This window comes from Colletotrichum fioriniae (assembly GCF_027942845.1).
Source record: "Colletotrichum fioriniae strain IMI 355084 chromosome Unknown scaffold_3, whole genome shotgun sequence".
NCBI classification, from domain to species: Eukaryota; Fungi; Ascomycota; class Sordariomycetes; order Glomerellales; family Glomerellaceae; genus Colletotrichum; species Colletotrichum fioriniae.
The window spans coordinates 2,028,872-2,049,072 of record NW_027076839.1 but is presented as its reverse complement, the minus strand read 5'-3'; the positions used below and the strand labels follow the sequence as shown (position 1 = coordinate 2,049,072).

The window sequence follows — 20,201 nt, the reverse complement described above, 5'->3', positions numbered from 1 at the left end:
AAGAATGTTCGATTTCACCAAGTTATCACCATGGACGACGACGAGATTGGCGCGCTCGACCAATTTGTGAGCCAGCTCGAGGCAAAGCCTTTATCTTCAGCAAGATGGATATTCCTCAGCTTCCCAGTCTAGTGAATTCTACCCTCGAAGTCGCGAAGAGTGTGGAAGCCGAGTCGGAGGACAAGGGTAGAGTGGTGAGGAAGATACATGAGATTAACAAAGACCTCAAGGCATCCATCGTAAACTTTGACAGCACCAATGCATTTTCCCGCATCATTGGTGATGTTCCGAACACTGTGATTTCAATCAACGAGGTCATCAGGCTGCCTACGAGCGAACAGATGCTGCTGCGACTAGCGATCGACCGCTTTGGCGAGACATCCAAGTCCATCGAGGAAGCTTTGGATCAAATCTCCGAAAGGAACAGGCAGCTGCAGTCGGACATCAGTGAGATGGGCGAGACATCCAAGGCCAAAGACCCCCAGGTAGCAAGACGATGAAGCTTAGTTATGGTGCTGAATATACGGATTCACGTGACGTATCGAGTCCGGTATTCGTCAAGGAGGGCTTAGAAACAAAAGACCTGGCAATAAGAAGCCCACAAGTCACCTCGGTTTGCCCGCCTCTAGTCGCTCTTCCACTCGCTCTCGTTCATAGCACACACAGACAAACACCATCCCTCAACAACCTTAGTTATGGAACTGGCCTCCGGCAACCCCGTGCCTGATGCAGCATCAGGCGGCGCAGCTCAAAGACTCACACGCGCAGAAGACTGGATACCGTCCTTGGGCGACGTGGATCTACAAGATGAAAACGGAGATCCGACCAGTAAGGTCCTCATTCTCATCACTGGCGGTCAGACCGCCGAACTCCAAAGAATCGGCATCGACCGAGGTTGGAAGTCTGTGGTGCGCCAACTGTACCCGTATGTCCAGAAGGAGGACAGACCTTGGATCGGCACGAATGCCCTCAAGTTCGCGACTATGGGGGAGATCTATAGACTGTCCGGTGAGTCTCATGGATGTGACGTGTGTGATGCCTCAAATGGCTGACAATTTCATTAGACCATGAAAGGACGAGACCTTTCGAGACCCTGAACTTTCGCCCACCACTTGAACCGATCGAGGACCTCGACGAGGGATATTCAGACTATCTCAAGGCCAACCATTCCGACTATTACAAGGCCAACACACATAGAATCCCCCAGAAGCACGCTCCGGTGGCCTCGCCTGCGATTGAAGCAGCAGAAGCATCCGAAGAGAGTCACTTCGCAGGAAGGAAGGACATCAAAGAGTACTTCGATGCATGCGGTTACGATCACAAAGCCCTCGACAAAGATGGTTATCCCTTCGAAGTACGAGTTCCTGACGAACTGAGCTCATCCATGGCAGAGCGCACCTACCGCAACGAAGATCAGGTGACCAAGGTCAATGATTTGCTCGACCCGAGGCTCCATCTCCAAGTCATTGACCACGACAATGCAACTTTCCTGCTCCTTGTCAAGAACAACCCCTCAGTCAACTACTGCGACATCGGTTCGTACCAGCCATATTGGCGTGCTCTTAAGATGTGGGCCCGAAGTGCTCTGCGTGGTCGGGTGGCTATCCTCAGCGACTACATTCAAGGTCAGCAAGACAAGACTAGATTGAAGACTGCCGCGCAAGATATGGAACACTTTGCGTTGAAGAGTCGAAGCCAGGCAGAAGAAAAGCAAGATGAGATGCTGGCGTCGGTTCGTCGAGGAACCAAGGAAGCACAGCTGACGATGCTCCGCTCAACAGCCTGGCAGAATCTTTCCAGCAGCATGTTCATGAGAACGGCACGATGGACGATGATGACCGACTCCTACCTGAATGGGGAACACATAACGCGTCATCCAGACCAGCCTTCGTCGAGCCTCTCGATTGATGAAATCCGAACGTGCATTCAGGATACTTGATCTGCCTATAATGGTGATGGTCAGATGGGAGAAAATGCCCGAGAAGCTACGGAGTGGGCGTGGAAGCTCAGGAAGGATTTCGAACAAGAGGACATCTTCTCCTTGAGTACGCGTCAGGTCATGGAGAAATTCGGACTAGCGGAGTAGCCAAGTCGTAAGGACGGGATTGTGCCAACAGAGGCTTGACAGGGGAAGACAGACTTGTGTAAATCGAAGTGCTGTGTGACAGGCTCGCGGTCAAGCGATATTACTATTAGGATGCGCGAGGCTGAATCAACACGTTCTTCCCAAAAGCGGAAGGATCATTTTACGCAATTAGAGTAGACGTTATGCAATACAGATTATTTTTCTGGAGGAGGTAAATGTGAAGAGTGATAGCTATCTGGATGTAAGGACGTTGATCGGCATTCCGTCAAGCTCCCCCCAAACAGGCCGGATCGGCCCCTCTCGGCATGTTAGCTCGGGCCGCCAACCCCGCATTCCCCGTAAGTCCACAACCCGAGGCAAGTCCACCCTGGGCGTTGGGGAAGCGCGCCAAACTCCCCGATATACCCCAACCTCCCCACAGACCCATCTTCCCTGGTCGTCCCTCCCTCATCTCATCCACCCAACTCCGAACGACAGCTCTTGTCCCAACATCACACCTTCAATTCAACACAAGATAGGGAACAAACATCATGGACACCCACGAGATCCCCAGCAAGCTCTGGGAGCACCCAGACCCCAAGAGCACACAAATGTACCAATACCTACAATCGGTTAATTCCAAGTTCAACCTCCAGCTCAAGGTCAGTAGTCCCCGAACGTCCCCCCAATGTTAGTCCGTCTGCTTACACGATTTCAGACCTTCAATGACCTCCACAACTGGACAGTCGCCAACCGCGCCACATTTTACGGCCATCTCTTTGACTACGCCAATTTGATCCACGAAGGGCGTCCAACGTCTGTTGTGGACGAATCGCTCACGATAGACGCCATTCCCAAGTGGTTCCCCGGGGTGCGTCTCAATTGGGCCGAGAACCTCCTCTTCACGCGAGGTTCGTCCGATGCGGCTGACCACCACGGCACCGAGGGTAAGGAAGACGACAAAGTTGCCGTCACCGAGATCCGTGAAGGTAACCGCGGTGATGTACGCAACCTCACCTGGGGCGAGCTCCGTCGTGACGCAGGCCGTCTGGCAGCAGCTCTGAAAGCAAGGGGCGTCAAGGAGGGAGACCGCGTCGTTCTCGTCGGTGCCAACTCTATCGAGACGCTGCTGGTGTTTGCGGCGACGACATGGTTGGGTGGCATCTTTAGCAGCTCGTCCACGGATATGGGCGTCAAGGGCATTCTGCAAAGGACCACGCAGGTCGATCCCAAGGTATGTCACCCCCCACCTCCTAGAACTGCACTCACACACGCCAGTTCATCTTCTTTGACGACGCCACGGTGTACAACGGCAAGACGGCCGACCTGCGAGACAAGATGGCCGAGGTCGTCTCGGGCATGGGCTCGTGTCCCTCCTTCTCCGGTCTTGTCTCGATCCCACGCTTCTCCAAGCCCTACAACGTCTCCTCGATCTCCAAGACCGAGACGTGGTCCAAGTTTCTTAGCTCCTCCACCTCAGCAGCACCGTCATTCACACGCATTCCCTTCCACGCACCGTTCCTCATCTACTACTCGTCTGGCACCACGGGTATCCCCAAGGCTATCGTGCACACTGTCGGCGGCGTCATGCTCAACAGTTTCAAAGAAGGCCGCCTGCACGAGTCAATGTCCCCTGAGTCCGTCACTCTGCAGTACACCACGACCGGCTGGATCATGTACCTCGCCAACGTTGCGGCGCTGCTATCGGGAGCCCGTGTCGTAATGTACGATGGCTCGCCTTTCGTCCCCGACCTCAAGTCATTCATCCGCATCCTCGGCGAGCAGCGCGTGACAAAACTGGGCATCAGCCCGAGGTGGATGTTTGAGGTCGCCAAGAACAAGATCAGTCCGCGGGAGGTGACGGATCTTAGCTCGCTCAAGATTGTCACCAGCACAGGCATGGTTCTTTCTGACCAGTTGTTTGAATGGTTCTACGATGCAGGGTTCCCGAAACATGTCCATCTTGCCAACATTTCTGGTGGCACCGACATTGTAAGTGACCCACACATGCCAAACTTCTTTGCTGACACTTGCAGGCCGGCTGCTTTGGTATGGAGAACCCCCTTGATCCCGTATATGTGGGCGGCACGCAGGGCCCATCCCTTGGCGTCCCAATAGCCATCTACGAAGCCCAGTTGCCCGACGGACCTGGTGAGGCCGTGCCAAACGGAACACCCGGTGAACTCGTCGCCACCGCCGCCTTCCCCAATATCCCATGCTTCCTCTGGGGCGACTCGGCACCCCCGAAATTGTCACCGAGCTCGCCCAACTTCGCATCTGCCGCCCCGGGCTCCAAATACCACTCGGCATACTTTGCTCGCTTCGATAACGTTTGGGCACACGGCGACTTCTGCTCCATCCACCCAAAGACGGGCAACATTTCCTTCCTCGGCCGTGCCGACGGTGTGCTGAACCCCAGCGGTGTTCGCTTTGGCAGTGCCGAGATCTACGCAGTCATTGAGCGCAACTTTTCAAACAAGGTCGTCGACAGTCTGTGTGTTGGGCAGAGGCGTCCCACTGACAACGACGAGAGCGTCATGCTCTTCCTGATGATGCGCGAGGGCGAAAAGTTTGACCGCCAGCTGGTCGGGGAAGTCAAGGACAAGATTCAGAAAGAGTTGACCAAGCGACATGTGCCCAAGTACATCTTTCAGACGCCGGAGATACCAGTAAGCCCAGCGGTCCCCTGCCTACGAACTGCGCTAACAAAACAGACAACGGTCAATCTCAAAAAGGTCGAACTTCCGGTGAAGCAGATTGTCTCGGGCCAGACTATCAAGCCAAGTGGCACGCTCCTCAATCCGCAGAGTCTGGACTTTTACTACCAGTTCGCCAAGATTGAGGAGCTGCTCGCCGGTAAGGAGAAGTTGTAAGATGACATGTACAGAAGACATTGGATCTAGAGCATTATAGGATACCAGATAGAGTACAGCTCACCCCAGAATCAAAGACACATCCTCTAGAGGCAATCTCTCCCACGCGGTCTTGTCAACATGGCCACTCGCGAGGCGGTACGCGACCCCGTCGATCCACTCCACCCACAGCACGCTATACACCTCTGAGGCCGTGAACGGGTGCGTGTAGCGTTTGATCGTCTCATCAAAGGTCTTTTCGTAGTTACGCACACGGGAGATGGCAACCAACTCGACCTCCTTCGCAGCAGCCCAGCCGGCATCCAGCTGGGGGAAGCTTTTGAGTTGACCCTTATTGTGCAATCGCAACCCCCCAATCTTTCTCTCTTCACTATAGAGCGAGACGTCATTCTGTTCGTCTATCTGAAAAGCAAACACGCGGGCGCCGCGGGTGTCGCAGCTAATGTACAGCGTCTGTTCCGGCATGAACGGCTGAGTCGATTCCTGAATGTCCGGCACGGGGAAAGGCCAGTACCACGGGTGCTCATCGTCATGGTCAGACATGCTACTGTGTCTAAAGGTATACTTGTCGCACCCATCGGGGTAAAGCAGTATGTCCCCTTCCTCGCCATGTCTTGGACCAGGAATCTCTTGTCGAGTCCACCCTGTAGGCAAGGGCCGAGTAAAGTCCTTGTACGCCTGGCGATTCTCGAACCAGGAGGGTTTGATTTTTCTTCTCTGCGCTGATGTCGGTGTGTCGCAGGCGTACCACGTGGTGATGGGGATTGTCTCTCTGATTGAGTAAACCCGAGGATTCGCTGAACCGGCTTCATTGCGCCCGAGAGAAACGAGACCTTCCCAACCCACCCACGACCAAGACGGAAGACCACATGGACCGAGCTGGCTCGCGGTGGGGCGATCAGAGACTGTCCGTCGTCGGAGATCGGTGTGGCTCCAGTACGGCGTCCAACCGAGTGCCGCTTCGAAGTACATCTCCGGGATGCCATAGAGGAAGCCGCCCGAGAAGCACCGACTGATGACATTTAATAGACCGCTGATGCTGGGCAGGGCATCTTCGTCGTATGTCAGAGCTCTCGGGTTGTAGTCTGCAATCATGTTGGCCAAGGAGTCGAGGTTTGGCATCCCGCGCATGATCTCGCCTAAGCGGGGATCAATATACTTGCCAGCCTCAACGCCAAGGTGAAGCTGCTCCTCCCATACGCTGCACTGACACATCCAGTGCAGAGAACGATTACTGACGATGAGGCGCCGTGGGGACATCTTGAACTCTTGGTATGTCCACGCGCGCTCGTGATAGGCTCCCCAGTGACTAAAGCTGAAAATGTTGTTCTGGTCGCGGATGAACTGCTCGTCGCCAAAGGGTATTGGGCTCCAATCTTCGTCTTCGCCCTCTTGGGTTTTGGGGCATGATACGCCCCGCAGACCGGGAAAGCCGTCCTCGGCATCACCATCAAGTGCGACGATGGTGAGTGAAGCGTTTGCGAAGATGGCGGCCATAAGCTGGAGCTGCTGAGTGCTCTCTTCTGCCCGGTCATGGTTGATGCAGAGGGTGTCGACCCAGAGGTACCGCTCGCCAATGACAGATGTAAGGTGCACGGCGTGAAGTACCATAGGTGCGAGCTGGGAAGCGATAACAGGGTCGTCAATGGCGCCAGGCGACTGGAGCTTGGAGATTGTATCGCCGAGGATGTGCAATCCGGGTGTCTTGCCCCAGCGGTAGCTCAGCGTGACGTACGGTTCGCAACCGTCTCCTGGGACGATGCATCGCTTCTCGGTGTCTACCACCCAGGCTGGACGAATCGGCCAGATCTTGACGGGATTGGCGCATTTGGGGCCGTGGGAGGACGCGCATTGCTGCTTCCAGGATGTCACGACGCTGGTATCGATCCATTCTGGGTCTAGAATGCGAGCGATACCCGGGTGGCTCGAAATGGAGTCCCTCCTTACAAGCAAGAGGTCGGCGTATCGGCCGCCGGTCTTGATATTTTCTGTGAACTGGAGCGCACCTGTTCGAGGGAATCTGATGCCCACATTAGCAGAGTCGAGGCTTTCGAGTTGCCTTGATTTACTGCAGAGCTCGTGGAACATCTTGACAATGGGTACATGTCTGCTGCATTTCGAGGAGAGGGCTTCTTCGAAGGAGCCTAGGTTGACAGTATCGTGGTATTTGCCGCTAGGAGGCGCCGTGAGACGGGTCCAGATTTGGTGGCAGATTTCGCAGGCTGAAATGTCATTAGACTGCGCGGTGCTTGACACAGTCTGCGAGGGGGTTGAGCTGGATTCGTCAGTCTTGATATACAGCGGCGTTTGAGCCATCCTGACCTTTCAGCCATCATGTCACAGGCTCGAGATCTCTAGCCGGTAAAGCTCGATCACTTGGTTGAAGACACTCGCTGACACTTCTTAGACTTGTCAAGGAGCTTACGAGCTGCTACTTAAGGGGGTCCGTCTTTTACACACTGGGATCGCCACCGAACCCCTCATCACTAACTAGGCACCAGCTTCGTCCAGACTGTACCACGGCGGAGTCCACCAGCACAAAAAAACACGCTTGTCAGCAGCGAACCAATCGAAGTTGTCCGCCATGTCACAAAGTCAGCCGGCCGCTTTGCAACACTGATACACATTGCCAAGATGTTGCGGCATAGTCCAGGTAAGCAATTCCATTGGGGTATTGATCTAAAGTACAGGCCTCACAGCAATCAATCGTCACACCACTAGAATCTCACACCCTCGACAACGCAACCTCGGGACCGACATACTCGGGAAACTTGCCTCCATGCACGCCATACCTCCAAACCATATACCCAACCGTGCCCGCAAGGCTCCCCAGCCCAGCAGCACCAGCAACGACCCTCACACCGAGCGCACTCCCCTTCACGCCCGCCGCCCTCGCGACCCCAAGCGCCGCAATGCCCGCCGCCGCACCACCATACGTCCAGTCATCCACTTCCAGCTGACTACGGCTCTCCATCAGCCTCCACGCGCGGTCGCGCCACTCAATGTCCTCGCGGCCGTACATCCTCGCCAGCATGGCGACGCCGGTGAGGCCTAGACCGATGGCGCTGGCGGTGCCTGATTTGCGGAGGAAGGCGTGTAATCCTGACGATCGGAATGCTGCCGTTGATGGTGTCGTTGCTGATGTGGGGAACAGGGAAGCGGCGACGGCGGTGGCTGGCACGGGCTTTGTGCCGCGGATACGGCGGGCGACTCCACTCGCGGCCGCGACGCCGAGACCCACTACCGTGCCGGTTGTGTAGCCGCGCGTGAGAACGTGGACTGTGAGGATCGTGCCGGCGAGGGGCTGGTCTTCTGCGTAGGCCGTGTGGGGGAAGTAGCGAGACATGGTGCCTTTGGTCTTTTTGTTTTGAGATGATGGTTTGGAGTTGACAGGCTGATGACTGACTCCAGGGAGAACTTTGCCGGCACACGCACTGGATCGCAATGGGATGCAAGAAGTCAAGAGATGGAGACCGATGGTCAATGGTTGTCTTCTTCCTACCTTCGAGAGCAAGCCGGCACCTTATATCACAACTCGCGCAAGCCACCAGCCTTCATGCGGCCGCATGTCCCGATTTTGCGGAACGCGGTCGGCATGGGACGATAGCAATCCCCCCGACTCTGTCAGCACGCCGGGGTATCGTCCCGCCGCGGAGTCCCACGCTAGCGAGCGAATGCGAGGCACCGCCGACGAATAGGGTCAATCGCATTCGTCACGGCGCCAGACTAACCCACAGTGGCATGACTCCCAAAGCCACGTTGCTTAGCTGAACTCACCACCAAACGCTTCACCAGAGCTGATCGAGATTCACGGGTTGGTATTCATAGGTTTGTTGTCATTAACCGATATCTATGCTGGCGGCTGACCCCACGCCAGATAACAGTACTGTGCCGCGCCGGGCTAATCATCATCAGTCATCTCCATCATGCTTTCGCCTTTTTCGTCCTCGTCCATGAGCACCCGCGGCCGGCCGACCTTGGCCTTGCCTTTGGCATCCCGCCGTAGCTTCGGGAGCTTGTTGGACATGCGCTCCCTGGCGGCCGCCTTGCCCATCTCGAGCTCCTGCTCAAACGCCTCCAGCTCGTCGCCCTCGGCAACGTCAATCATGGACGTCTCTTCCAGGGCCTTGTTCAGTAGCTCCGTAGCTATGCTGTCTTGTGGGTTAATCGCGAGCGCCTCGTGCAACGGCACGACGGCTTTTTCTGGGCGTCCCTCTTCAAGATAGATGAGCGCTTTCGCGCAGAATATTGTCGCGTCCTTGCCGCCCTGTCGCAGGACCTCGTCAAACTCCATGTGTGCGTCCTTCCAGAGCCGCAGGCGACGGTACGCGTGTGCCAGGTTCGTCCTCGGCGCCAGCCACGCTTGCGGGTCGGAATCGATGTCGGCGGCAATCTTGAGTGCCGCCCGGAAAAATTGGACAGCCTCTTGCGGCTTGTCCTGGTGATATTTGACGACGCCCATCTCGTTCAATAGAAGGGGGTCCGTCTTGCATAGACCGTAGGCCGTCTTGAGGAACTCCTCGGCCAGTGTCATGTTGTTGAGTGCGTGGTTCTGCATGCCCAAAAAGACTTGTGGCAAATGCGTTCCCATGAAGAGCCTTGCTGCTGTGGAGTAGGCTGAAATGGCCTGGTCGTGCTCGCCCTCGGCGGCGAAGGTGTGTGCGAAGCCGATCCACGCAGGGCCAAAGTGCGCATCCATCATGCTGGCCTTGCTGAAATACCGACGGGCTTCCGCAATCTTGTCAATCGAAAAGTAGTATATGCCCACGGCCAACCACGAGCAGGGCTCCTCGGGGTGGTTGTCCGCCAGGTCATGAGAAACCAAGAAGAGCGCATTCTTCATCTTGATCTGATATAAACACGCCAGATGCAGAGGGTGGACGCTAAAGTTGTACTTGTCGTCCTGCAGAATGGATTCCGTAATGGCGAGGGCGTCTCTATATCGGCACTGCGTGTAGAGAAGGTCGGCCTTGGCGAGGAGGAGGTCTGGGTTGTCCGCCAGACGGTAGTGCGTCGACAGAGAGTCGCACGCCGCGGTGAATGCCGAGGGTTCCCTATACTTTGACAGTCGCGTGGTGTACAGCATCTTTGTGAACTCTGCCGCCTCTTGCGACGAGGATACGTCCCCGGAAACGCTAATGGCGTCAAAGTCGAGCGACTCGAGAAACGCCCACTCCTCGTCGGGCGACAGCAGAGCGTTGGTCATGAGCTGCTGGAAGGCCTCGAAGCACTGCACGTCGATCCGCACGGCGTCCTTGTAGCACTCCTTGGCCCGGTCAAAAGCGTTCTGCTTGGCGTAGCAGATGCCTCGCAGGTAGCACATGGCAGCTTCGTATTTTCGGTTCGTGGCTTCTTCTTCTGCCGCCTCGTCGCGGGCGTGTCTGTCTCTTGAGCTGCCCTTGGGGTGGCCGACTGCGCGACCTAATGGCGCTGCATTCTGTTGCTTCCGCTTGTTGCTCGCATTGTTGATGAGGTGCGTCGGGTTCCGCTCGCCCAGGATAGCCAGGGCTTCGTCGAATCTCGACTGCTTGACGAGGCAGTGTGCTGCTAGGTACCGACAGGAGACATTGCGGGCGACGAGGTCCTGTTTTGCGAGAAAGGTCTGCGCTCGTGTGTAGTTGCCGGTAGCAAAGTGGACTTGAGCCAGCCAGAAGGCGTCCTTATCGTCGTCTGTCCACGTTAGACAGGCAGAGCGGGCTAATGAGTGCCATCTCACGTACTGGTCAGGGCTAGCAGCTTGTCGCCGATGAAGATGGCGGAATCGTACTGGGCCTTGTTCAGGGCATCCTGCCTCCATTCCCGCAGGAACTTTTCCATGGCGCGACGGTGGAAGTGCTAGATCGTGGGCATGGCCAGTTGTATTTGTGACGGAGAGAGACAGTGGTGGAGGTTGACGTCGGATGCCGATCAACGGGGTGAGGTAAGCGCGTCGTGGGCTGGGCTCAGGCGCGACGGGAATCTGCACTTTCTTTTCTTTGGATGACGGGCAGGAATTGGAGGGGACGTGGATGCACTGTGCACCGGGCGCCGTCAGGGGTGTGGGCCGAGTAAATGGCGGGGTAGGCCAACCAGAGGGCGTCGTTGCGTCTCTCCCAGGCACACCACGTGGTTGTCGTTGATGTTTAGTTGCGTCTGACAGCGTTGTGATGATCCATTGATATCTGTGTCATGGCATCTTGTCTTTGGTGTTGTCTGGAGATGGGCATCTGTGGTGTCTTGTCTGTAGGCCGTCTTGCATCTTGTCTGGTCGTTGTTGTGAGGCTCTGGCGCTTAGACGGCACGGCGCTGCAAAAATAGCACGTCAACCGCCAAAGCCAGAGCTCCTCGCTGACCGTCACTGCAACTTCATCTATGACTCCATTGTGGCCAATGCTAGGCAGCTGGGCAGCTGGGTCAGCCGGCAATTGTTTCAGGCCATGCACGCTCTGCGCTTCCCCATCCGACCGTTGTGCTTTTGACGTCCATCCCAAGTGCCGGGGCAGATAATGCTCGTCAGTGATGCTAGGTATCTTGGACGGGACTATGCGAGTAAAGGCATGTCCGCCTAATCCGAGAAATGCAAATGGTGAAATAAGAGGTTGGGTGCTTTTTCGCTGGCGCTGCCCTACCAAAAAGCTATGCGCGCCCAATGCTTGGTACGGACGGCGGGCGTCTCCAGCCCCGAGGCTCCAAGGACACCTCGCTGTGACCTCACTGCACCTCACTGTGGTGCGCCGTTCCAGCGTCCTTTTGGGTCTCCCTATTGGTCTGCGATGCCCAGTGGACCCATCAGGGGTAAGGCTAACCTGGGCTAAGCGAGGCGCTATCGCTCTATCCGCCATCGATAACAAGGTGACGACTAAGGTCGAGGAGAATGGGGCATCAGTATCCGTACTCCGTATTATTTTTTTTCTCTTCAAGCTGTTCATTGTTCCCCATCAGTCGATAATCCATTCGCCTTTCCCACTCCCGCCTCACAACATCGCTCAAACACTGCAGAAAAAAAATCCCCAACCAACGTCTGTAATACCCACCACACACAAACAGACCTCCCTCGAGATACCACACCGACGCTACCTTACCTTGCCTCTCTCTCCAAACGAAAGAACCTCCTCACCTAACCCCCCGGTCAACTTCACCCCCGCCGAAGCTCTCGCACGCCGCCATCTCTCCATCTCTCCAACGGCCATCGTCTCCTCTCCTCTCTGTGCCTCTCCGTCTCCAAACCCGCCCCTGCAGCAGGCCCTCGTCAACCGCCTCTGCCCGCAACGCCCGCCGCCGCCGCCATCCCGACCTCATCGTATCCCAACGCCATCTTGCCCTGTCCCAGCCGTCACAACTGCGACCATTAACCACAAAACCAAGGTGCCGCCGCCCTTGACGTTTTGAGGGATTGACGAGACCAAGCCAAATTCACCCCTCCCCCGGAAGCCGTCGAAAGCAGTCCTAATGGATAACAACCTATGGACCCGCCGCACAAAGTGAGCCTTTCGTCCCTCTGCCCCCCCTGCACGTCATGACACTAACGAACGCAGCTCTGGCAAGCTTTCACTCTCGACAAATGGTAGTCCCGCGCCGGGCGGTGACGCCAACCGAAACGGCTCCTTTGCCAAACGATTCGGCGGCGATACGTCCTCACACGGCGGCAAATCAAATCCATTCAACAACGTAACGACCCCCGGCGCGGGCGGCATGGCGTCGCCCACCACCGCCGGCGCGGCCAACGCCTTTGGCCTGGGCTCCGGCGCCTTCGCCTCCTTCGGCTCCGCCAAGACGCCCAAGTCCCCCGGCAACCCGTTCGACCTCGCCATGGGCAAGATGGGCGGCGCCAAGGCGGCGTCGCAGCACGACCCCGCGGCCAAGGTTCCCTCCATCGCCCCGATCCCCGAGAAGAAGGCCCTGGGCTCCCAGCCCGCCTCGACCCGGACGTCCTCGGAGCAGCTGCGCGTCCACCCCCTCAAGTACGAGTGGGTGACGTGGTGCCGGCCGCCCCAGCCAAAGGGCCAGCCGTACCAGGAGTACGCCAAATCGCTGACGCCAATGATCCACTGCAACTCGGTGGAGGAGTTCTGGGTCGGCTACCCCCACCTCAAGCGGCCCTCTGAGCTGTCCGTGGGCTGGGAATACCACTTCTTCAAGCGGGGTATCCGTCCAATCTGGGAGGACGAGGAGAACAGAAGCGGCGGCAAGTGGGTGCTTCGTCTCAAGAAGGGCATCGTCGACCGGTACTGGGAGGATACCGTGTTTGCGCTCCTCGGCGAGGCCTTTATCGACGCCAGCGAGGAGGTCTGTGGCGGTGTGGTGAGCGTCCGCAACGGCGAGGATATCATCAGTATCTGGACCCGCTCGACCGGTGGACGCGTGCTGAGGATTCGGTAAGCATCTCAGGTCCCAAATTTTTGAGGCAAAGCTAACACCCGCAGTGAAACGTGGAAGTCGTACCTCAAGTGCCCGCCCAACACGCAGTTCGAGTTCAAGTCCCACGACGAGAGCATTCAGCACCGAGCCGCCATCGAGGAGTCCCGCCGCGAGAAGCAGCACGACAAACGCGGCAACAAACAGGCCACCGAAGAGCAGAAGCCCGCCGCTTCGTGAGTGGAGCATTCACACTACCCCCGAAAGCAACGACCCTCCTCGCCGGGAAAACGCCACGCCGACAACCTTGATGCATTTTTGTTTTGTTTCTCTCTCCAAAGCCATCTTTGATGTTTATTTGTACACTATTGGATCCATTACCCCCCTACGACGGATCTTCATAGCATTCGGGGTTTCGTGAAAGCTCCCGACAAAAAATACACCTATATGGGGGAAAATGAGGAAGCAGGTTTGGAAACATTGGAGACGGATGTGCTGTTTTTTCACCAGCTCCTTGATGAAGGGAGGATTGAAATCCCCCCTTTTGGAATTTACGATCAATCTTTTTCGATCTCGGAAACGGGACTCGGCAAAGAGGTTTGTGAGGAGGAAGGGAAATGGAAACGGGGGGTCAGCGGTCAAACGTTTAGCGGTTACGTTTGTTTTATGGGTTTGCAAACCAGGCGGCAGGTCATGGATCAAATTCCCCAATCTCATCATCTTTTTCGGGAGGTGTAACACTAACCTGCGATGCGAGTGTCGCATGCTTCGGTATGCTTTTGCTGGGCTGCTGAACGCGCGGTCTGAAAGGCATGGGCCTAATGGATAGTCCCAAATGACTACGAAATGAGCTCACTCTGGACCATCACTGACACGAACGTGAACTGAATGCATGCGTGACATGGGACTAACGCATCCCGCGATATCATTACAATCTACGCTTTCCTCGGCGTCCTCCGCCTCTCCCACACCTGCAGATACGTCTCGCCGAGGTACAACAGCTCGCTCTGCACCTTTTCCACAAACAGATCCTGGCACGACACCCACTCGTCGCGGCCCTTATCCTTGAGCTGCACCTTCCACGTCTTGCGCTCCTCCCCGCTATCAGCAACATCCTCCTTGGCGCGCACGGCCTCGTGGACGACGTTGGCGACGAGGTCGTACCAGATGGGTTCTCCCGGGGGCCACTCGCCCGGATTCGGCTCCACGTAGGGGCTCACGTCGAGGCCGCGCGGGTCAAATGTGACAATCGTCGGGTTGCGCTCCGACACGAACTTGTTCTGGCTGAAGCGCTTGACGTGGAGGACGAGGTAGGGGGGTAGGGGGTGCAACAAACGATACCGCTTGCGCTGGGCGAGGTGCTCTTGCGCGTGGATGCCGTCGTATTTGGAGAGGATGGTCGTGAGGGGCACTTGCGGAATGATGTCTTTTTCGAGCTCGTCTTGGAAGAGGGGCGCCGCGGGGAGGTCGAGGGTGAGGAACATGAAGCGGGATGAGGTGACTGATACGGCGGCGTCTTCGAAGCGCAGGCGGTCGCCCGCGTCGGCGCGCGCTGTGATGGCCTGCGACTCGACTTTGAGTTTTCCCTGGAAGATGCGCTGCACGACGGAGCTGCCGGGTTTTGTTTTCGATCCGCCGAGCCCCAAATGTAGATTGTTCAGGAACCATGACAGAAACTCGACGGGGTCGGACTGCGCCGTCAGGGTGAAGCGCTTATTCGACAGCAGGGAGATTTCCTGGAGCAGCTCGTGGGGGGAGACGTGGGCTTTGAAGGCGCGCGGGTTCCAGATCTTGCGGACGAGGATGCCGAAGCGCTTGGCGAGCTCGGAACGGGATGAGAGGTCCTCGAGGAGGCAGAAGTTGCGCAGGGGCGCGACGTGTGCCAGAGCCTGGACCACAACGTTAAGGTAGTCGTTCTCCTTCAAGTTGTTCATGCCCACGAAGCCGGGTGCGTATTCCCTCCCCGCGAGCGTAAAGGATGCGCGAAGCGGCGTGCGATCGAGGGCAGCCACTTCGGGTTTCGTGTACCGCGGATCCGAGACGAACTTGATGTCGTCGAGCGACTTTGACTTGACCTCGTACCCCTCGGGAAGGACGTAGACCTTTTGCGTCTGCATGTTGATGAAGACGTGGTGGTTCTCATCGAGGGCGTGGAAGTAGGCGTGCGATTTCGGGCCGCGGCCCTGGTAGTAGCGGCCGCAGACGAGGCACGCGTAGACGTTGATGTTGGACAGGCTGACGGAGCAGAGCTTTTCGAAATCAAAGTCGAGCACGTTGCGGTCTATCGTGTCGAGGTAGAGGTCGTCGTAGCCGTCCGTCGGCGCCGATTGGCGGATGGGGACATGTACCGGCGCGTCTTCCTCTATTTCGCTGTCGCTGTCGTCATAATCTTGTGGTATTTCGGCCGCGCCGTTTGTGGGTGTTGCGTCGTCCGTCGTCGTCGCTGTGTCGTGCCCGTTTTCGAGCGAGCCGTTGGAGATGAGGGAGTCGACGGTTCGTGAGCGTTTCGACGCCGGCGAGTCCATCCCTGCAATTTCGTCGAGGGGGTCCTCAGCGTGACGTTTCCTGTGCGCCATGATGTGTGTGTGGTCTATGGAGGGGTATCGAGCGGTGTTGGTGATTCACTTGCGAGTGCGAGGCTGAAGTCGCAGGTATGGATTGGTGGTTCCTGATTGCAGGCGTGGAAAAAGTCGCCAGTCTTTCGCTCTAGGTGCACGCCCCCACCGTCGGTAGCCACGCCCAGAGCTTCTAACAACCTCATCCAGGCATCATCTGTGACTACACGGCCACAGACGACATCAACTGACGGGTGATGGAATACACCAATCCCGGGCATATCGGGCTTCCCAGTCGTCATCAGAGCTCCTCTAGAATGTTAGCGCATGCAGCGCATGCATGATGGACCAGTCAGCGTCGCTGCGTTATGATCCAATGGCATTATCCCAGGAAGCGCCTGGCGAGATGTCAGCCGCAGCCTGATCTAGAAATGAGGGGCTACGTCCCCGTTTTCCGCAGCTTGTCAGGACTCGCTGACGTCTATCTGGCGACTGCTTCGCATGAGCACTACCCCGTCGAGTCAATATTCGTTCGTTCGTCCGTCGTCGACGACGACAGAAATGCGCCATGGCCACTCTCCCGCCACGCCGCCGCGAAGACTTCACTGTCGCAGTCATTTGCGCCCTTCCACTGGAGTTCAACGCCGCAGAGCTGGCCCTCGATGTGTTGTGGGACGGCCTCGAGCATGATCTCGGCAAGGCTGCAGGTGATGCAAACACCTACACGCTGGGTCGAATCGGCAAGCACAATGCCGTCCTCGTTCTCCTTTCCGGCATGGGGAAAGTGAGTGCAGCAAGCGCAAGTGCCAGCCTTCGGTCGAGTTTTGGGGGTCTCAGATTAGCTCTCCTATGTGGCATATGCGGCGGCGTGCCCAATGCCAACGGCGATGGGGAGATGCTGCTCGGAGACGTCATCATCAGCAAAAGTGTCGTTCAGTATGATCTGGGGCGGCTATTTCCAGGCCAGTTTGAGCCGAAAGACACCATACACGACACTCTGGGTAGACCGATCAAAGAGATTCGGTCCCTGCTCGTTGCATTCGAAACTCATAGGCAAAAGCAGCGGCTGCAAAAGGAGATCTCCAAAGGTCTGACGGAAATCCAGAACAAAGCAGTCGAAGAGAGCTACGATGTCGACTATCGTAGACCACCACACGAAGACGTGCTCTTCGAGCCAGACTACACCCACAGGCATCGGAAAGACGTACAGTGCAGCTGTAGTGAAACACAGACCTGTGAGCAGGCGACGAAAGCGACATGCGAGGAGCTCGGTTGTGACTTTGGGTACCGAGTGTCTCGAAGACGCCTCGAGAATCAGCGAGCTGGGCAAGAAAAAACCTCTGCGAAGCATCAGCCTCATGTGTTTCTTGGCTCGATTGGATCAGGAGACACTGTCATGAAGTCCGGGAAGGACCGCGACCAGATTGCGAGAGAACACAGCCTCGTCGCCTTTGAAATGGAGGGCGCTGGAGTTTGGGACGAAATCCCCTGCATCATCGTCAAGGGCGTATGCGACTATGCCGACAGTCACAAGAACAAGACTTGGCAGCACTATGCTGCGGCAATAGCTGCGGCGGCAGCGAAGGCACTTCTCGATCGTTATGTACCGGCAGCCGGCCTAGTTGAGCGGGTTAAGCAAGTCGAGACGATGGCCTTCTCGCCAAAGTGTAAGCGTGTTTCCTACCTGGTCCACCGATGTCATGCTGAGAGAGCACAGTTTTGGTACCATATGTCAAAAACCCCGAGTTTGTTGGCCGAGAAGAGATCTTCAACCGTATCGCGCATCTATTCGGGGACACGCAGACTGGTCTGGCCACTGCGAAACTACGGTCAAGAGTAGCACTCTATGGGCTCGGCGGTGTTGGGTAAGACGGACTTTGCATCGCTTTAAAGCAAGGCTAACGTCAACAAGTAAGACGCAAATCGCGTTGGCCTATGCCTATTGGCTACGTGAGACTTCTCCTGAAGTCTCCGTCTTCTGGGTCCACGCCAGCAACCGCCAACGCTTTCGCCAGGCTTTCACATCGATCGCTCAAGTATGTGGCATCCCGGGCTACGACGGAAAGAAGGCCGATACACTTCTTCTTGTGAAGCAGTGGCTCGAGAGCGATAAGAGCGGTCCTTGGTTACTGATTATCGATAACGCAGACGACAAGGACGTTTTCTTTACGGACTCTAGAGAAGACGTCGTCGGCGTAAATGCCTCGTCGCCCGTATCTGAAGAGAGGCTAGGCCGCTTTATCCCAGAGTGTCTCCATGGATCCGTTCTTATAACGACAAGGGATATGCAGACAGGTCTCAGGATGACAGCTGGAGCAGGTCCAATCGAGGTCAATAAGATGGGCGATGACGAGGCCGTTGAGCTGCTACAGTCCTTGCTCCCGAACCACAACTTTTCTCCCTCGGAGGCAATCGCGTTAGCATTTCGACTTGAGTACTTGCCACTGGCTTTGGCACAAGCAGCCTCCTTCATCCTCAAAAACTTCATGTCCATCAACGACTATGTCCAAATACTGAACAAGAGCGACACAAGTTTGGTGCGTCAGCTGAGTGAGCCTTTCGCATCCATAGGGCGGGACTCGGAGACTCCTCATGCCCTGACGGCCACTTGGTTGATTTCTTTTCGCCAAATCGAACAGCGGCATCCCTTGGCTGGCAACTTGCTATCTTTCATGAGCATGTTTGATCGCCAGGCTATTCCAAAAGACCTTGTCGAAGAGTACTGCCATGAGCAGCTACGCGATAAGTCAGACTCTGTCGTCGAGGTGGATGGCCATTTTGAAGGGGATTCCGGCATTGGCTCCGACTATAATTCTGATTCAGAAACCGCCAGTGCCGGTTCCGATGCTAGTTCCGATGCCGGCTCTGAGACGACGTTGGAAGTCGCAAACGCCTTGGGGATTCTCCAAGCATTTTCCTTCATCTCCCAGGCGCGCAATGACACTTACGACATGCATAGACTCGTGCATCTAGTCACGCGAAAACGTCTTCTGCAGGAGACAACGATGCTGCACTTCACAAGCGAGGCTCTCAAAATTATAGCACGTACTTTTCCGCTTGGTCAATTTGAGAACCGAGTAGCATGTCTCACATATCTACCCCATGCCCTCGCCCTTTTGGTACGCTTCAACCCCCAATCTGACGAGGCAAAGATCCAAACCGGAAAGCTACTGTACAATGTGGCCGGATACTTTGAGTACTTGGGGCAAGATTTGGAGACAGAGAAGCACCTGAAACGAGCTTTGGATCTTCGAAGAGCGGTATTTGGGCAGGATCATCCTGCAACTCTTAACACGATGAGCGCTTTAGCGTCGTGCCACAAACGTCAAAATCATGTAGAGGTAGCAGTCAAGTTGCTTCTTCCTACGTTAGAGGCCCAGAAGAAGTTGTTGAAGGAAAGCGACACAGACGTAATATACACACGCCGGCAACTTGCAGGTGCGTATTTACAACAAGGTCGGCTTGGAGAGGCAGAGAAGCTGTATTTAGAAGCACTCGAGATTTGTAAGAAGGCCGGGGAGGAAAGAAGAAGGATGACAAACGTCTTAGGCGAGCTTTCAGCTGTGTACTTTGAGCAGAGGCGGTATGAGGAGGCAGAGAAGCTGCAACTGAAAGTATTGGAGAGAGATATTTACGCATTTGGGGAGGACTCTGAGGAAACACTTTGGACCATGAGGAAGCTAGGGCTTACGTATTCGAGGCAGGGCCGCCTACCAGAGGCAGAGGACATGCTCTCACGTACGCTGATTCGAAGCCGAACGTTGATGGGTGAGGAGCATCCTACTACGGTTAAGCTCATGATGCATTTGGGACTTCTCTATCTGGAGCAAGGTCGTTTGACGGCGGCGGAAGAACTCCAATCAAAGGTGCTATACTTCCGGAAATCATCGATGGGCGAGGAGCACGAAGACACAGTATGGGCTATGGTAGATTTAGGGAACATCTACCAGAAACAGGGTCGTCGAGTGGAGGCAGAGAAGCTATTTTTGAAGGTGTTAGAAATACGGAAGACCATATTAGGCGAGGAGCATGAGAGCACAGCATTGATCATGGGGGATTTGGCGCTCTTATATTCTGATCAAGACAGACTAGTAGAAGCGGAGGAGCTACAACAACGAGTGTTGAAATTGAGAAAAAAGATTTCAGGGGAGGACCACATCGAGACTTTAACGCAGGAGAATAACTTGGCCTGGACGTGGTGGGACCAAGGGCGAAAAGAGGAAGCGATTCAGCTGATGCGTAAGTGCGCCGAGAGTCGAGAATCCGTTCTTGGTCGAGATCATAAACACACAAACAGCTCCCTCAAAGCATTGTTTAGATGGGAGAAAGAGGTGGAGACGGAAAACAGCAGCGAAAATGAGTCGGGGAGCGCGA

General features: G+C 56.0%; 8 protein-coding genes across 8 annotated transcripts; 4 read left to right on the top strand and 4 right to left on the bottom strand.

Annotated features, from left to right (window-relative positions):
• Positions 1-104: 104 nt before the first annotated feature.
• Positions 105-2,086, top strand: N0V96_003457 (uncharacterized protein; the record flags this gene model as incomplete). Its single annotated transcript, XM_065756844.1, has 4 exons — positions 105-447; positions 694-1,008; positions 1,065-1,732; positions 1,964-2,086. The coding sequence occupies 4 exons, from the start codon at positions 105-107 to the stop codon at positions 2,084-2,086; spliced, it is 1,449 nt and encodes a 482-aa protein (XP_065614611.1).
• Positions 2,087-2,616: 530 nt separating this feature from the next.
• N0V96_003456 (uncharacterized protein) lies at positions 2,617-4,938 on the top strand (the record flags this gene model as incomplete). Its single annotated transcript, XM_053198506.2, has 5 exons — positions 2,617-2,727; positions 2,784-3,299; positions 3,344-4,057; positions 4,102-4,734; positions 4,780-4,938. 5 exons carry the CDS (start codon positions 2,617-2,619, stop codon positions 4,936-4,938), a joined length of 2,133 nt encoding a protein of 710 aa, XP_053044042.2.
• A 60-nt stretch (positions 4,939-4,998) lies between these two features.
• On the bottom strand, positions 4,999-7,254 carry N0V96_003455 (uncharacterized protein; the record flags this gene model as incomplete). Its single annotated transcript, XM_053198507.2, has 1 exon — positions 4,999-7,254. One exon carries the CDS (start codon positions 7,252-7,254, stop codon positions 4,999-5,001), a length of 2,256 nt encoding a protein of 751 aa, XP_053044043.2.
• A 409-nt stretch (positions 7,255-7,663) lies between these two features.
• Positions 7,664-8,284, bottom strand: N0V96_003454 (uncharacterized protein; the record flags this gene model as incomplete). Its single annotated transcript, XM_053198508.2, has 1 exon — positions 7,664-8,284. The coding sequence occupies one exon, from the start codon at positions 8,282-8,284 to the stop codon at positions 7,664-7,666; it is 621 nt and encodes a 206-aa protein (XP_053044044.2).
• Positions 8,285-8,839: 555 nt separating this feature from the next.
• On the bottom strand, positions 8,840-10,755 carry cut9 (anaphase-promoting complex subunit Cut9; the record flags this gene model as incomplete). Its single annotated transcript, XM_053198509.2, has 2 exons — positions 8,840-10,608; positions 10,659-10,755. 2 exons carry the CDS (start codon positions 10,753-10,755, stop codon positions 8,840-8,842), a joined length of 1,866 nt encoding a protein of 621 aa, XP_053044045.2.
• A 1,611-nt stretch (positions 10,756-12,366) lies between these two features.
• Positions 12,367-13,512, top strand: N0V96_003452 (uncharacterized protein; the record flags this gene model as incomplete). Its single annotated transcript, XM_053198510.1, has 3 exons — positions 12,367-12,398; positions 12,453-13,292; positions 13,341-13,512. The coding sequence occupies 3 exons, from the start codon at positions 12,367-12,369 to the stop codon at positions 13,510-13,512; spliced, it is 1,044 nt and encodes a 347-aa protein (XP_053044046.1).
• A 695-nt stretch (positions 13,513-14,207) lies between these two features.
• Positions 14,208-15,848, bottom strand: ubp10 (Ubiquitin carboxyl-terminal hydrolase 10; the record flags this gene model as incomplete). Its single annotated transcript, XM_053198511.2, has 1 exon — positions 14,208-15,848. The coding sequence occupies one exon, from the start codon at positions 15,846-15,848 to the stop codon at positions 14,208-14,210; it is 1,641 nt and encodes a 546-aa protein (XP_053044047.2).
• A 547-nt stretch (positions 15,849-16,395) lies between these two features.
• On the top strand, positions 16,396-19,166 carry N0V96_003450 (uncharacterized protein; the record flags this gene model as incomplete). Its single annotated transcript, XM_065756843.1, has 5 exons — positions 16,396-17,494; positions 17,545-17,692; positions 17,740-18,364; positions 18,467-19,087; positions 19,137-19,166. 5 exons carry the CDS (start codon positions 16,396-16,398, stop codon positions 19,164-19,166), a joined length of 2,523 nt encoding a protein of 840 aa, XP_065614610.1.
• Between the last annotated feature and the right edge of the window lie 1,035 nt (positions 19,167-20,201).